The sequence below is a fragment of the Sorex fumeus genome, unplaced genomic scaffold (genome assembly GCF_029834395.1).
Source record: "Sorex fumeus unplaced genomic scaffold, SorFum_2.1 ptg000098l, whole genome shotgun sequence".
NCBI lineage: Eukaryota > Metazoa > Chordata > Mammalia > Eulipotyphla > Soricidae > Sorex > Sorex fumeus.
The window spans coordinates 16759608-16776285 of record NW_026606155.1 but is presented as its reverse complement, the minus strand read 5'-3'; the positions used below and the strand labels follow the sequence as shown (position 1 = coordinate 16776285).

The window sequence follows — 16678 nt, the reverse complement described above, 5'->3', positions numbered from 1 at the left end:
CATACTCCCTAGTGGTTCCCTCTGTAATGCAGAGATTTTCAGTTTATCATTTTCCCACCTGTTATTCACCCTCTCCCCCTCCCAGTAAAGTTCTTGGCCTTAGGGAATTTTCCTTGGGGAAGCCTCATGTGAACTGGACATCCTGGTGAAAGAAGAGAACAGAGGCAAGGAAGGCAATTTTTTTTTCTATTCTCAGCTCTAGCACTTAAAAGCCCTTTGAGTAACTAATCCCTTTGGACCTCCACTTTCTTTTTATTAAAGTAACGACAAATATATTTGCTGTTACAATTTCAGTCGTTGGGGGGAGGGAAATATTAATCGCAACATCCCCATAGAAAGCAATTTGAAAACCACCCTATTCTAATTGAAAACATGAACCCTTACTATGATGAACACTACACAAACAGCCAGAGATATGTGGGGGTGAACCTTGAACAAAATGGAAAAAAAAAAGTAATTGACAAATGTGTTCTTTAGGTCTTTAGTCATTATAAGATCCTTGAGCTTTCCGTATCCGTTTGCTATAAGAGATATTCGTCAATTCCAAAGTCTTTGCATTTTGGTATTATTAGCTACACAGCAATTGATATGAAGAAAACTTTAAATTTAATGTCAGTAACTATATCATTTTGCATGATTTGTTTTGTGTCATTCATAGGCCATTTATTTTCCAAAATAATTTACCAGTTGATAATAAAAATCCATAAATATATAGAATAAGAATAGGATTAACGATAGAACAATAAAAATCAAAATAAGGAATAAGAAATCTGAAATGACAGAGGGAGGCAGACATATTGGTGCCAGAGATTTTATATGCCATCTGAGGCAGTATTAGAAAAGCATTACTGTACAAACTTGACTTTAGCTTCTGCTAATTTAACTATCATGTGTCGATCATATTAAAGCAAGCTTATAGTGTCACTTAATTTATACTATTTACTGCACATATCCGCAAATAAATTCTCAAGTTTTCTTTATATATAACGCTCTTAGATCTCCTCTGGTAATTTCTTCCAAATATGTTCCATTTTAGCATCAATAAAAATTATACAATCAATTTTATAGAAAACTGTTTTTATCATTTTATATGCATTTTTGATGGTGAAAATATGATTTTTAGGTATTCTAATGTATTTTATAACTTATTTTTATATAAAATAAATATATGAAACTATAAAAATATAAAAATATAATAAATGTGTTTTATTTTAATATAAAATATAACCATATAGGTACATACATATGTATATAATTGTATTACTGCGTAAATAATAAACAGGCCCAGTATTCTATTTTTGTGGTAATCTCACCTAAAAGTATATAGTTTTTAGTTGCACAATAAAAATAGGAATGATTTCACTCTTAATGGTAGACTAGAAAGTCAAACAACATTACCAACAGCCATTCTGTTGATCGTTATATAGAAATGTTGAGATGCCTCAGCAATTTAGTTAAATATAGTGAAGTAAGGAATAGTGAATCAAAAATTAATATTTACTGATGGAGGGCCAGAGAATTACTATGGAGATAAGGCACTTGCCTCTCATGTAGTTGGCCTGGATTTGATCATTTTTACTCGGACCCCTAAGCATCACTAAAAGTGATCCCTGATGACAAAGCTAACAGCAGTCCCTGAGCCTTGCTGGGTGTATTCCCTTAAAAGAAAAAAAATTAGAGGAGGATTATGTAAAGTACAGAAAGTTTTAAGTATCGTTCTCCTTGAGAAACCATAGATCACCCATTTAATCTGTATATTGTGTAATGACATTAAACAGCTCTCCAGAACATCCTTATGATTACAATGGAGATTTTTCTTTTTCACCCCCTCTCAACCTTCTAGATGTAGAGTACACACCAAATTATTCATAATGATATTCATACACATGTCTCTGCCAATCTAACTATTAGATTCATTTCAGTAAATAGCAAGCCAAATATGGAAACAATAATCCAAATTCACTGTTTTGGTGCATATGAGACAAAAGATGTTGTGTGTTAAATTATATGTTATATTTGTTGACCATTTAAAGATGGAATGAATTTATTCTATTTTGATTATGACATGACATAATTCCTAGAAATACCATGTTTATTGGAACTCAGCAAAGCAACCTCAACTAGTTGTACATTTGCAATGTTAAATAGTGAAAATTACACTATGGTATTTTCCCCCTTCTTCTCTTTTTTCTGGAAAGTAAGAAGCTTACATGGTTATTATTATTAATGTATATAGTATGACCTTAGCACCAGTGTACTGAGTATCATGAGAAATAGCAATCAAAACTACTAGTCTTTGGGGAGAAAGTATGCAATGTGGTTCCATTTGGTTTAGAAATGAAATCTTTAAGGGAATAAGGAAATTCTTAGAATTTTTGGTATGTCCCCTAGAATTTAGCTCATAATCCATACTTTAAAATGACAAAATTAACTTTTTAATTTAAAAATGTAAAGTAAGATAATTCTATGCTTCCTCTGGGCCTCTAGACATTTCATATGGAAATGAACAGAAAATAGGTATTTGTATCTAAAACCTGTGCCAAAAGGCATAGCTAAAGAGGAAAAAAATAACAGGTTATCAGAGTAGAGACATGTAACTATTAATTATCTCTAAAGGCAACATTGGACTGTAGGACAACTTAGAATTTTTATTCACTCTTCTTAGAAAAATGCAGTACCAGGAATGCATGTTTAATATTTATTTCTGCACAACAGAATAAAGCATTTCTTAGGAACTTTCTAGGTCGTTTTCACCTACAAAGTTAGAATTATCTAACTAATATCCTAAATTTAGAGCAGACATATTAAAAGAAATATTATTCATATTTCAACAACATAATATTGTTTTAGTGATATTTTTTACTTTGTTTAAAGATTGAAACTGCCTAGCCATTATGTATATATCTTTAATTTTCTATATAATAATAATTACTAAATAAGGTATTAGGTAAAATATAAAAACAGAAGCAGAATAAGTGTAAAGTTGTACGATAAAAATGTCAGGCTACATTTATTTTAAACATTCCATATTTTTGAGCTGTAACTTTATAATCATTTGCTTTTGTATATAATTCGCATGGTCTGTTGTTTAATTTCATTAATTTATAATTGTCATTGGTGAAGACAAGCTTACAGAGAGAGATTGTGCTGGAGACTTATTTAAGCTAGATATTTAGGTCAGGTCTCTTTTCTCAGTATTAACAAATTAAATATTCCATGAAGAGTTGTGAAAGTCCAGTTATTTTATCTGAAAAGACTTTTCAAGCTATAAAGCACCATGCACATATGTTGTTATTATCAACATTTAACTTGCTCCTTTTGTTGTAACAAATTATTTCCAAATAGAGTATTAATTCATCTGTGTGACAGAATCCACTAATGCTTCAGGATAGAATAGGCTAAGATTTTTTAAATTGCTATAAATGTCACCAACTGATTTGCATTTTTGGTGATTTTATACATTAATCACTGAGTAAACTTCAGTTTTCCAAATAAAGTATAAAGTACTGATGACATTTATAATTATATGCATAAAGGAAATTATTTAAATTCTTCACAGATGAGAGATACCATGGGTAAATAATTATATCCATATTTCTCATTTTCAGAAGCTTTGCAGGTATTTGTTGATAGGGAGGATCAAATATTGTTTGGCATATAGAATTTTTGATAGAATTTTTGTAGCATAAGACCGAGTTCTTCAGGTAACTGTGGAAGGCTTTAGATCACCCCATAAAAACACAGATAACCATAAAAGGAAAACAATGATATGCTGTATACATATGCAATACGTAACAAATTATTGGGGCTGGAACCATAGCACAGCGGGTAGGGCATTTGCCTTGCACGCAGCTGACACAGCCGACCTGAGTTAGAGTCCTCTGTCCCTCTCAGAGAGCCTGGCAAGCTACCGAGAGTATTTTGCCCCACGGCAAAACCTGGCAAGCCACCCATGACATATTTGATATGCCAAACACAGTAAGAAGTCTCACAATGTTACTGGGCCCGCTTGAGCAAATCGATGAACAACGGGAGGACAGTGACAGCGACTTTCCTTTTAAAAGCAACAATAGACCAGGCATATAGCTCAATTTCTGAACATAAGCCTTAAAAATGTCAAAATAGGGGCTGGAAATAAAGTACAGCAGGTGTTTGCCTTTCCTGCAATCAACTCAGGTTCAATCCCTGGTACCCCACAGTCCCAAAACAACACTAGGAGTGGTGACTCTTGAGTGTAACGAATAAGCCCTGATTGTAGCCAGATGTAGACAAAAAACAAAAATGAAACAAAATAAAAAAGGTGATGTAGAACATACTCTTAATTCTGATCTTTTAGCAGCAGTTTATTATTTCTAAATAAGCTGCACAACTCATTTCTTTTTCACTTAGTATACTTTTGCACAATATTCTCTATAAGCTAAATGTGAAGCAGTGTTTGAGATTTTTTAAAAAATGCAGTTGGATGCTTATCAATGTTATTTTAAAGTAGACTCAAAGATTGGACCATGTTCAGTGAGAAACGCACAAGAAAAGCTGGTGCCAAATGTTTGAGTTTTAAGATGAGTAACATCATGGGAATACTCGCTATGAATAATATACATATTACCATGAGAGCTGCAATGGTATCATCTCTTCTGGCTATGAAATCTAAAAATCTTTACACAGATTCATATTTCAAAGCTTATTTTTCAATGGACTTTACACATATTTAATGTGCACTTATTTTGTGTGTGTGTTAGTTACTTTAAAATGTTCTTACTAATCCTTAGGGTTCTAAATAATGGCATTGAAAACACTGGTAAATAGTAAACACATAGATAAGTTCACTAGTCATTAATGACACCACTACTTGTCATAATTTAAATTTATCACACTAAGAATTGTTTTCCTTCTTTCCTCTATCTTGTTAGAAATTTAATATGGGAAAGGAGATAGAAATTGGCATATAATACCATACAAATATCTCCAGTAGAAAATAGAATAGTTCATTTTAAAAAACCACTGAAATTCATTTTGATCATCATTTTATAACAAACTCAGTGGCCAGAGCAATAGGACAGAGGATGTGACACTTGCCTTGCACATAGTCAACCTGGATTCAATCCCCAAGCATCCACTGTGGTCCCCGAACACTGCCAGAAGTGCTCCATGAGTGCAGAGCCAGGAGTAAGCCCTGGGTACTACTGGGGATAGGCAAAGAATAACAAAGAAAAGAAAAGAAAAAAATATATATAAACTCAGAGTGAGAGACATATGCTCATAGTCATGTAACCACTTGTTTTTACCGGGGCTCAGCTTTCTTTCCAGAGAGGATTGTAGAAGAAACAAAATATAAAAATCAGAAATGATGGTTCCCAGCTACCTTCACTTTTGGCTTTTGGGAAGCATCCTGGAACTGCTCCCAGTCCCACTGATCAACATATTCAGAGAGAGAGCTAAGAGAAGGCATGTTCATTGTACAGTTGAGAGAGACAGAATATTCAACACTATATCCCAAAGCTGCCAAAGCTCTCCGAGATGGTGTGTGATTTGCCTTGAGTCATTACACAGAGGAAGATATTCAGAATATCTCTCACCAGAGTCCAGGAGGTAGGATGCTTGCCTTGCCCACAGCCAACCAGGTTTGATCCGGGGCACCCCATCAGGGGTGATTCTTGAGTGCAGAGCCCAAAGTAACCCCTGAGCATTGACAGGTGTGGCCAAACAACAGGGTAACAGCCACCTTTCCATACTTTGCGTACCAGCTCTCTCAGGCAGTGAAATCAAGCACTTAGGGGACAGTGTCCCCTGCATTTGTGTGTGCCACCTCCACTGTGTAACTCTCTCCTGTCTCATTCAGTGCCTTGACAGCTCTTTTCTTTGCCTTCACAGCTGGTGCTACCTACATCTTTGGGAAGAGCGGAGGCCTCATCCTCTACACCTGGCCGGCCAATGACAGACCCAGCACACGTTCTGACCGCCTGGCCGTGGGCTTCAGCACTACTGTCAAGGATGGGATCTTGGTGCGCATTGACAGCGCTCCAGGCCTCGGTGACTTCCTCCAGCTTCACATCGTGAGTACCAGGCCTGGCTCTGGCTTCTCTTCTTACTTATTTGGTTTGGCTAGCCAGATAAGTCTCACAGAGCTAGACAGACAAGTGCAAAGGGGTGCATAAGTATAAAACAGCCTCAGTGTACTGGAGCAGTAGCCCAGAGTGATCTGGAAGTGAAGCCTCGTTCTGCCCTCCAATTGTGAAGCCAAGTGCTTCTGGGATTAAGGAGGCGAACTTGCCCCCTTCCCGACTCACCCCTATCCCACACATGCTCAAAGTCATTTGATCTGTCATAAAACAACTGTTGGCTTGTAAATAAGAGATTCATATGGTTTGATTCATCTTCATCAAAAAGGTAGCAAAACCAACTGGAATAGCAATAATCTGCTCAGATGAGCATCAGTAATGGTTTCTGGAGAAAGCCAGCAGTAAATATCTGAGACAAAAACTGTGTGTGATACTGCTCCAATTCAAAGTTCTTATGGTCAGTGGTAGTAGTGGTTGAGCATTTGGTTACCTGTGTGAGGTCCCGGGTTCAATCCTGCATTTGAAAAAAAAAAATTCTTATTTTTTTAAAAATGGCTATGTGATGTATTTTGATGTTTTCTAAGCAAGGCTTCAATTTTCTTTGTAGAACTGTAAAGAAAATTTGAGAAAAAATTGAGGCTTGAGTGGCCAAGCCTCCAAAGAGCTCACGAACGTCGAGGCTGTGTATTCATTTTATTGTATAGAGAGTAGTTTGTTTGTAAGGATAAGCCTAACACTACTGCATCCTCAGTCGTTGCAGATAATTAAGAACACTGTGCAATGCAAAGAAATTAAAATGATTTGGAGGAAAAGAATTACTTTGTTATGAAGATAGAAAATATTTTTATAGCAACAATTAACCCATTTTATCACCTGTGCAGTCTGCAGTTAAGAAAGTAGGCTAGAGAAGGATATGATTCTCGCCCATAAGTACCCAAAGTACAGCCACCAAGAGCAACGAGAGAAATTGTTCTCATTAGTTAGCAATGACAAAGCTAGAAAGAATGGATTTAATTTGGAGCAATAAGACTTGGGTTTAAATAGTAAGGGGAAAAAAAACAGTTAAGAGGAAAGATCAACTGGGGAATTCTACTAACCTCCATAAAGGAGGAAAAGGAACAAGCACTGTGAGCTTTGGCTTAGAGTTTGGGTCATGTGCCAGCTAAGGGAGAAAACAGAGGGGGGGATTCCATTGCTGGTCTCCAGTTGAAGGTTACTGGCTGGACCCACAAGCAACAAGCTCAGTTTGATGCGGTGCCTTGTTCCAGCACATGCTCTTCCAATTTGCCTGGGAAACAGGAGAGGCTGGGAGAATATGGCTTAATCTGGAGCTTGGTTGGTTTCAATATGAACCAAACAAAGGCAAAATAATGCTTGGGAATGCAGGACAGGGCCGATTAATACTGATGACTTTCAAAATGTGGAAAAGGGATCATATTTTGAGGTTGTGCAACCCTCAGCAGTGCTCAGGGCTGACTCTTAGCTCTGCACTCAGGACTGACTCCTGGAGGTGCTCACGGCAACAAATGGGATGCCAGGACCAAACCCTGGTCAGCTGTGTGCAAGGCAAGCGCCCTACCAGCTGTACTATCTCTCCAGCCCACCAGAGGAGTGATCTTTAATAGTTTTTAACTTTAATATTTCTTCAGATGCTTTGGAACCATATGGTATCATGCACCTAACTTAAGCCTTTGGACGAGGTGGGCACGTAGTGATATTCTGGGCTTAAATCTCTCTCCATCCATGGGAATTTTTGATGGTGCTGGGGGACCAGTTGGTGCTGAGGATGGAAAACTGGAGCACCTGTACATAAAGCCTGCTCTTCGATGCTTTAAGGTCTTTCTCTGGCCCAAAGCTTAAGTAATTTTTAAAAATATTATGCCAAAGAGCAAGGAGAAAAGTATCTACAGTTAGTACAGTTCATCTTTATTTGGCCTCTAAGAACTACCATAATTTACAGAACTCTATGAAATTTATACTGCATATTACTTAATGAGTATTTCATGGCAGCTATAACTAGGCTATTATTACCAGCTCACTTGCATTTTCATGTTGATTTATCTTCTTTTTTGTTCAGTGTGATTTACTAATAAAACTATGATTTGGTGCAGCCATGAGCATCTTTTTCCAGTCAGATAATGTCCTGCCAACTTATTAGTTTCTTCCTATGCATGCTTTGCAGAATATCCCCACTTTTTAGAGAACTGTTTTCTGACTTTCTGACAGTGTATTTGAAATTGGCAGTGTTTGCATTGAAATGATATGAGAATCCTGGAAAATTGTAGGAAGAACCATAGCATATTGAGTTATACCATTATAAAGTTTTATTTCTGTTAGTGCGGGAATAAATTCATGTCTCTGAACATACTTTGTGCTTCGAATAATATACACTTGATTGTATTCATTAGTACTTAATTTTAGATAAATATACTCTTTACATTTGAATGTAGTATATAATAGTTTTCTTTTAAAAATACAAGAAAATGTATGCCAAAATATATTGAGACCCCTTCAGGGCTCCATGAATTTATTATAATGTGCCTCTGTTGCTTAAAAATTCTGTTCCGGGAAATCCCAACAGATTGTCCTTCATATTCTGAGTTAGGAAATAGCATCATTGAATCATATAATTATATTTATTTAAATAAAAGAGACCCTACATTGTACGAACAATTCTAAATTGAGCCGGGCATGCCCGTGACCTATTTTGAGTGTGGGGCCACATCCACTAAATCCACTGAAGTTTTATTCTTTAGTGGATTGTCTCTCCTTTCTACACTCCAGAGTGTTGACACCTTATCAGATTTGGTGTTGAAGGAATTCAAGTAAAGGATCGAAAGACTATTATAAAATCACCCTCTTACTTTGAACATTTACATAGATGATTCTGGGAAATGGAGCCACAAAGGTTAAGAGATTTGTTGAAGACTTTTACAATCTGTTAGATACTATTTTATCAAATACAGTTTGCATCCTTGTGCTAAAGAAAATGTCCCAGGGCCATGCGTGAAAGTAGAAATGGTTCAGCAAAAGTCAAATGCTTGCATGTCACCTTGCAGTTTGCCTTGTAGAAGAGAAACACGTGGAAGGAAAAAGGAAAATGATGGCAGATGAGGTAGAGATATGAAAGCAGGGGAAATCCCAGGTTCAGCGTTAGGATGGGGTTGCATGTGGGACATGTTTATCTTCTGCTCTGGATTTTCACTGTGGAAACAACAAATTAATCTTCTTTGGTGCTACTTCTATGTGGTTAGCAAGCTATTAGGTTGTCAAAAGCAAAGTTCACTCTATGAATCTAGTGTGTAAAGGTTGGGGGACAGGAGGGAGGGAGAGAGGAAAGAGGAGGAGAGAAAGAGTTTTTATTTCATAAAATAAGATTTTATGAAATTTTAGCAACAGTAATGTGATCATTTCAAAAAGCATTTTTAACCCCAGAGTTAAGAACACCTGTCAAGAGCACCAAAGAGTCTTTCCCAGAATGAACACCCTCTTGAGAACAGCAGTGGCAAAAAGGTTTCATCCAGCCCTCTCTTCTAAGTGGCCCTGACTCAGTGTGAACTGGTTTCCACTGGAGAGAAATGCAGGAGCCCCTATGAAGCCAGCACATAGATGCTGTGATTCCCAATAGTTTGACACTTGTGATAAAGTTGTGCTTTATAGACAGAAGTGTGTAACACGTTCGTTACTTTTAATCATTACTTCCGGCCAGCGGCCTTTCATTTTTTATAGCTGCAGACACACACTGAACCACAGACTGATAGTCAAAATGCTGAATTGAAGCTGAACTTTATGCTCCCTCACATTTAAATAATTTTCCTTTCTCTTTTATCAATTAAGAATCCTTTAGGGCAATGGGTTACTTTTGAACCTTATTTTCCACCGAAGGTCCTTGAATCATTACTAAATAGTCTAAAGGAGTCTATTTTCCATCCTTCATATATCAAGCTATTGTCAGTTGCTCTGAAGATTTAAAGAGTTGGGGAGAAAGCAGGAAGAATGGGTAAAACAAATTTGAGGACATTTCGGAGGCAGGGTTGCCATATGAATAGAAGGCCTGGGCAGTATTGCTTCTGGGTGTAGGGGTGGTGCAAGACAGACCTAGGTAGTTGTGCAATTTTTCTCATCTCTCAACTCGCTTAGATTATCTGCTGTTCTGGCCCAGATCTCAAAGGCATTTCTTTTTCAAGATAATTATTTTTAAACCCAAATTCCTTTGATTTATCTGGGTCTCATGATAGTTAAATATGATTTGATAACAAGTATTGGATAAGACAAAAATTAAATCAGCAGAAGGCAAGAGACTGATAAAATTTCAGGGTTGTTTGCTTCACATTAGCTTGTGTTTCTTCATTGGGGCCTTAAACTTTTTGCACTGTGTACATTTTTAATCATTGCATTAATAAAACCAAGGATAAAAATTGCCTGAGAAAGGTATAAACCTCTTTGCTGAAGTGTGTGTGCATGTAATGTCATTCTGGGAGGAAGATTATCTCAGTACAGCTTTTTTTTCCCCCTTCACTGAAATTTATTGTTGAATTAATCTTCTCAATATCTGGAGAGCAGTTTCTATTTCTTGTGAGTGACATATGCCTATTGACCTCATATCTAGGCTCTATGGTGCTATGTCATGTTGCGCTCACATTCATTTATATAATAGGGAACAAATTGAATAGGACCTGAGAAAGGATTAACATGAAGTGCTTGCTACTGCTATCATGAAGCTCTTGACAACCTCTTTTCAACCACCTACAACAAAATAGAAGGTCAGGGAGAACTGGGCAACAATTAGCTTCTCTTTATGCGGTGACTGCAGGATGTAAAAAAAGACAGCCTATTAATTTCTTTCTCCCCGTGTGTAATTTACAGTAAATCCTCTTGGATTCATTTTTTAATTATGAGTCTTTCAGGAACAGTGAAAATTTATGTGTCGGGGCATCTGTTTTGTTTGACAAGAATCTATAACCTTCCCAGTGGTTTCCCTTCTGAATTATAATGTAGATACAAAAATTAAATGAGGTAGAGAAAAGACCCCCCCACACCTCTCATAATGGCAAAATATTTTCCTTCAAAGAACAACTCCCCAAATATTTGGCTGTTGTCTCTCTATGACATACTTGGAGAAACCAGATAGTTATTACATTTAGTTAGTATAGTATTGTTTTCCCATCATTTATAAAATTCAGAGACACTCCTGGATAATAAATGGGGAATTGAGCTGAATTATGATGTCTGTTCCTGGCTTTTAATGCATCTATAAACTGTCTGTGTGGATGCTTCCGGTTAGCTCTCACTGGGCGGGATATTTTCAATGAACCTCTGCTGGGTGAGTGCAGAGTGAAGTTAGGGAACAGTTACTTTTGCTCGCTCTGTGGATTTAGCCAGTGCCAGTGCTGGATTCCATTCCCTCACAAGTATTTGAAGGACTCTGCAGAGGACTACAGGGGAATGTTGGCATTTCTGAGACTGGTAAGGCCAGTAAAGCGGGAAGGAACAAGAAAACAGTCACGGTGTCCAACAGATGCAATTTTGCTTCCCACAGAGTGCTATGCACTGCAGGTTGGCACTGCATTTCCTCTCATTGCTATTTGTTCTTCGTGAAAAGGGCCTCTTTGGGTTTTCTGGGCTTAGGAGCTTTTCCAGATCATTAGCCATTTCTGAGGCGAGGACCTGCTGGGGATCCTTTCTGCAGCTTCACGCTTAGCCATTCCATCCAGGCAGTGTAGGAGATGAGGGTGGGAGAAGAGAGTTGGAAGTGGGAATCTGATGGAGTGACGGCTTATGTAAGCTGAACCCGAGGCAGCAACCAGCTCAGAGTGTGTCGATGTGCATTTCTCAGATCTTTCATTCCCAGGTGCTTCTCTCTGAATGTGTTTCCTTTGATTCCACAGTTGGTTTTGAGAGGCCATGGCGGAGAAATGCATTTAATTTGAAATCAAGTGATTTCAATTTGACTCATTTCTATCCGTATCTAATCAACCATTTGGCTTTGAGCAAGTCACACCCCTACCTTGATTTCCACTGTCATCTTCCTTTACATGGTTGCAAAATATTATGCTATAGGCTTTTCCTGAGGCACACAGAACATGAGGATTCAGGAGTGAGTGTCAAAGAGAGAATTAGTGAAACATCAAAAACAATCGCTTCATTAGGAAAAAAAATCAGTGAAAGGAGGGCTGTGTTTTAGAACTGAGCATAGTGCCTTATTTTAATTATTTTCAATGGGTCCCTAGGGCCATTTCTGTAAACATATTCCTTTATGTCTGATTAAAAGTAAATTTTAGAAATTGATCATATCCACTGCTGAGACTCTGGAAAAATCCTGTTAGCATGTAATGAAGACTAGATTTTTGGCTGAGAGGCTTGCTCAGGTCAATAGAACAAGGTACCTATGACTTTCTCAGTATCTCTTTGTGGGGCATTGTGCCTTTATACAATGTCATAGCGTGCTGCTTTGTGCTTTTATGACAATTTAGGAAAATGTTCCAGAAGGCTTTTTACTGTAATCTACTCTATCAGGAAAATATTTCTCCAATTGTAATAAACCATGTGAAATGAAAACATTACCATACCAAAATAAGGAAAGGAAGATAAAAAGAAGGAGGAAGAGGAAAAGAGGAAGTAGAGGAGTAGGAAGAGGAAGGGAAGAGGAAGAGGAGGAGGAGGAGGAGGAGGAGGAGGAGATGTAACAAACAACAGCCCATGAAACCAGGAAGACAAAATTATTCTAGATGGAGATAGTATGAGCTATTTGAAAACTTCCTTGCATACCAGAGAAATACTCAGGGGTGTGACTCTGTACTTGAAGATTATTAGAATCCAAAAAAGTGTCATTGCTAACACCAAGATTCTAATGTGGGAAAAGCTGAGTTGTATAGCTGTTACAGTCGAATTAAATGGAAATTTTAATGCAAATTATGTAAATAAGAGCATTTTATAGATTCTGATTTCTCAATTTATGAGTATATAAATAAAATATTAGTATTATGTGAACAATATATGGACTAAAATTGATGTGAAATTTAGAGTGCACATGAAATATATTGCAATCCTATGATAACAATAATCAAGTTCTTAAAATACAGAAAAGTATAGTTCACAAAACACAAAAAATATTTTGTTGTTCTGTAAGTAATTATGAGAGGCCCAGAGCTAATGGCACAATTTTCTAATGGATCACTTATATCAGTAATTCTTTGAATGACCCAGATACCAGTCATGCTTTAGAATCTCCAGTGTGTCTGTATAGTAGAAAAATTTGGATTAATGAGCATCATGTTTTTATATATAAATGGTGTTTCTATTATGTATTAAGCAGAATTCTACCTGTTGAGAATACTGTGACCAAACTTCAGTTACATACAGCTAGCTCACAAACTTGAAAGATCCCAGAAATTAAAATATAAGGGATTTAACATTTTTACACAGGACACTTGCACTGTTTTGGTCTTAGCGTGAGAGATATTTCAATAATGGAGAGTGTTTAAGATTACTAGATATTATTTGAGCCATAGATAATAATACATTGTATATTTGTTTAATAACTATACTTTAATCCAGCTTCTGAGATTTCAACTTAAAATTCTCAAAAGGAGTGAGGATACTTCTGATTTAAAGGCAGTCTTGTGGCATAGTTCAGATTACTAAACTTAATCAAATAGATTTTCTAGAGATATGAATCAAAAATGCTACAAGGGAGGGAAGCTCTAGATGCCGTCAAAGGAGTGCTGGCACATAGAACTGACTTAATGAGTCTGCCTTAGCACTGTCAATGGGATGAATTATCTCATTGACCCACTGCTTACATTATTAGTAGTCTATACTCCTGGGATATTGCTCAGTGCAGCAGGGCAAGAAATAACTCCTTGACTCCCTGAAGCTATAGATGATGAATTTTAGATACCTAACTGTACTCAGAGGCATGAGATCTCAGTGTATTGATGGGGAAATTCATTAGCTACCCACTGCATAGCATCTTAGGTTTAGATCTTGATGCTGTCACTGCTGCTGTTTCAACTTGTTAGTGTTTCCCTGATAGATGGTAGAAGAAACTGTATAACTGTATTAGCTTCAGAGATGGTGCTGACAGCTACACCTGTCATTTTCCACCCTGAAATGACACCTTTGGAGCCTAGAACCACTTAAAGACATTTAGAAAAGTCCTGTTGATTGACCAGACTATTATTCTTAAATTAGCTTGTACAGCAACAGTAAATGATTGACAATTAAATTTTATATTCTATTCTTGACTCCTTAACTGACCTCATTTGTATACTTATTTTTATTATTTTTCTTTGGGGGCTGTACATGATAGTGCTCAGGGATTACTCCCGGTTTAGAGCTCAGGGCAAACATAAGTGCCCAGGTTACTGAAGCACTGATCTCTTTTAATTTAGTTTATTCTTTCTATTCTATTATATACAAAAGGACAGGTAATTGATTGGTACAGATGATCATTTTCTGTATTTACTTAGGACTATATGTTTAAAGTTGATCTTATATTACCATCACTTACCACTAATACTCATTGACAAAACAACAGTACCACACACTGTGTGAGAACATTATTTGTATTATCATATTAGGAGCTCACAATAACTCAATGAAGTAGTCAGTGTTAATATTCTTACTTTATAAGTGAAGCAACTAATTTTTAATGAAGCTAATGAATTTCCCAAGATAGCACTGCTAATAAACAGCTGAGCAGGCGTTCAACTCCAGTTCTGACTCCAAATTACTATTATATTCCTAAGGAAAGTTTCAAATAGAAAATGCAGCAGTGATCATTTTCATTCAGGTGATATTTATGGAACATCAGTTTATTTGGAGTTGGTAGAGATATAAAGAGATTTAAAATTAAGACGGGGAATAAAAATTGAACATACATCTCTTTTACGGCAACAGCAGTATATAGCAAGGAAAGTAAAAGTATCACTGAGCTGAGATTAAAGGAATGTGCTTTGGCATTATGGGTCAGATTCTGCTGGGCAGAAGGAGAAGCATGCCAGATCAAAATAACAGCACAAGCATGACCTCATAGGAAGAAAATTCAGGCTATGTTCTCAAACTAAGGCAGTGTTTAGTTTGAACGAGAAAATGACTCAAGAGAAAGAGATGTGTGAAATAAAATAAAGGGTACAATGGTTAGAAGCTGGAGTCTGTGAGTTAGTATCTAACTCTGCTTCCATCTAGTACTATGGCCTTGGATAAATTATTTAGCAGCTCTGTAAAGTGGAGGGCCACACAGCAATGACACCTTGCCAGTCTGTATGGACATTTATAATAAAATATGAGGAAATGCTTAACGATTCTACAGTTCATAGTAAAGTCTTAACATAATGATAGCTGTGCTTTTGCTATTTTTTTCCTTTCCAGGTATTTTAGGCTTGGAATGTGGAAGACTTGAATGACATACTGAGAGATTGTTTCTAAAAGCAATGAAAAGGCATAAAAAGTATTTGCAAAAGAGGGGACATGCCCCAAATTTTATTCACAGAAAGGTTATTTTTTACTTCATTGAAAGAATATTTTTCAACAAGATCAAGGGAAATAGTAAGTTATTGTTTAGTCCTGGGTAGGAAAATTCTAGCTCACTGGTCATATCAGGCTCTCTGAATCATGTGGTATGGTTTTCATATATATGTGATCAGGCAGATATGTGTATTTCATGTTGGCTACCCATAGCAGCTCATCTCCTTGTATTGTAGGACATGCAAGTGATATTACAAATATCTCAGTTGTCCTTTACTGAACAAAGTTTCCTTATTCCTGGTTTAAATAGTCCAGGAAAAATACTTTTAAGAATTTATTCTATGATGATGATTATAGGAAGATAATGAGGATGAAAAATAAAAGGGGGCATATTTCAATGATAAAATGACCATGTGTTGCAATGTGGATGTATTAAAAAAGACAAAAAGCAAGAATTCTTTGAACTTAGAAAGTTCCGATTTCATAGGCAGTAACAAAAGCGAAAACAGGACATAGGGGTGAAGAGAAATTTAGGGTAAAGTCTGAGTTTGTCTTTTAAAAATGTCTACATGTCAAGTGATAGAGATTTTCTATTGGATTTTTTTCCAAGTTCAGGTGAGACATAAGAATTGGAGGTAGAGATTTCAATGGTCAGGCTGGTATAGGTTGTGGGAGCTCTGAAAGTTACATTTCCAGGAGATAAAAGACTGTGAAGCTGGAAAATATGAGCATAATTGTACAAGATGAAGGAGGAAAAGAAAGGAGATAAAATGAAAGAAGTAGGGCCAGAACAATAGTACAGCAAGTAGGGTGTTTGCCTTGCATGCGGCCGACCTGGATTCAATCCCTGGCATCCCATATGGTCCCCTAAGCACCTCCAGGAGTAATTCCTGAGTAACCCATGAGCATAGCTGGGTGCGACCCAGAAAGGAAAAAAAGAAGAGAAAGAAACAGAGGGTCTCTGCAAAACTGATGTAATCAAATAGATTGATAGAGATTATAAAACAAGTATCTTTATATCTACTGTTCCCATGTCTTTTAGTCACACCTTTTTCATTTAAAATTACTTGATGGGAAGTTTTCCTTTGTCTTTGTTTTTATGCAATATAGTAGATAACCTTTCTAATTCTGTTCCTCTCAGGAATCATTGT

General features: G+C 36.7%; 1 protein-coding gene across 24 annotated transcripts in view; it reads left to right on the top strand.

Moving 5' to 3' along the window:
* NRXN3 (neurexin 3) overlaps nt 1-16678 on the top strand; it is a 1716647-nt gene that overhangs the window by 1292464 nt on the left and 407505 nt on the right. For all 24 annotated transcript variants that reach the window (XM_056134049.1, XM_056134032.1, XM_056134029.1 and 21 more), the window contains one exon: nt 5872-6053. In XM_056134049.1, the coding sequence (XP_055990024.1) occupies nt 5872-6053 (182 nt within the window). The remainder of the gene's footprint in view (nt 1-5871; nt 6054-16678) is intronic.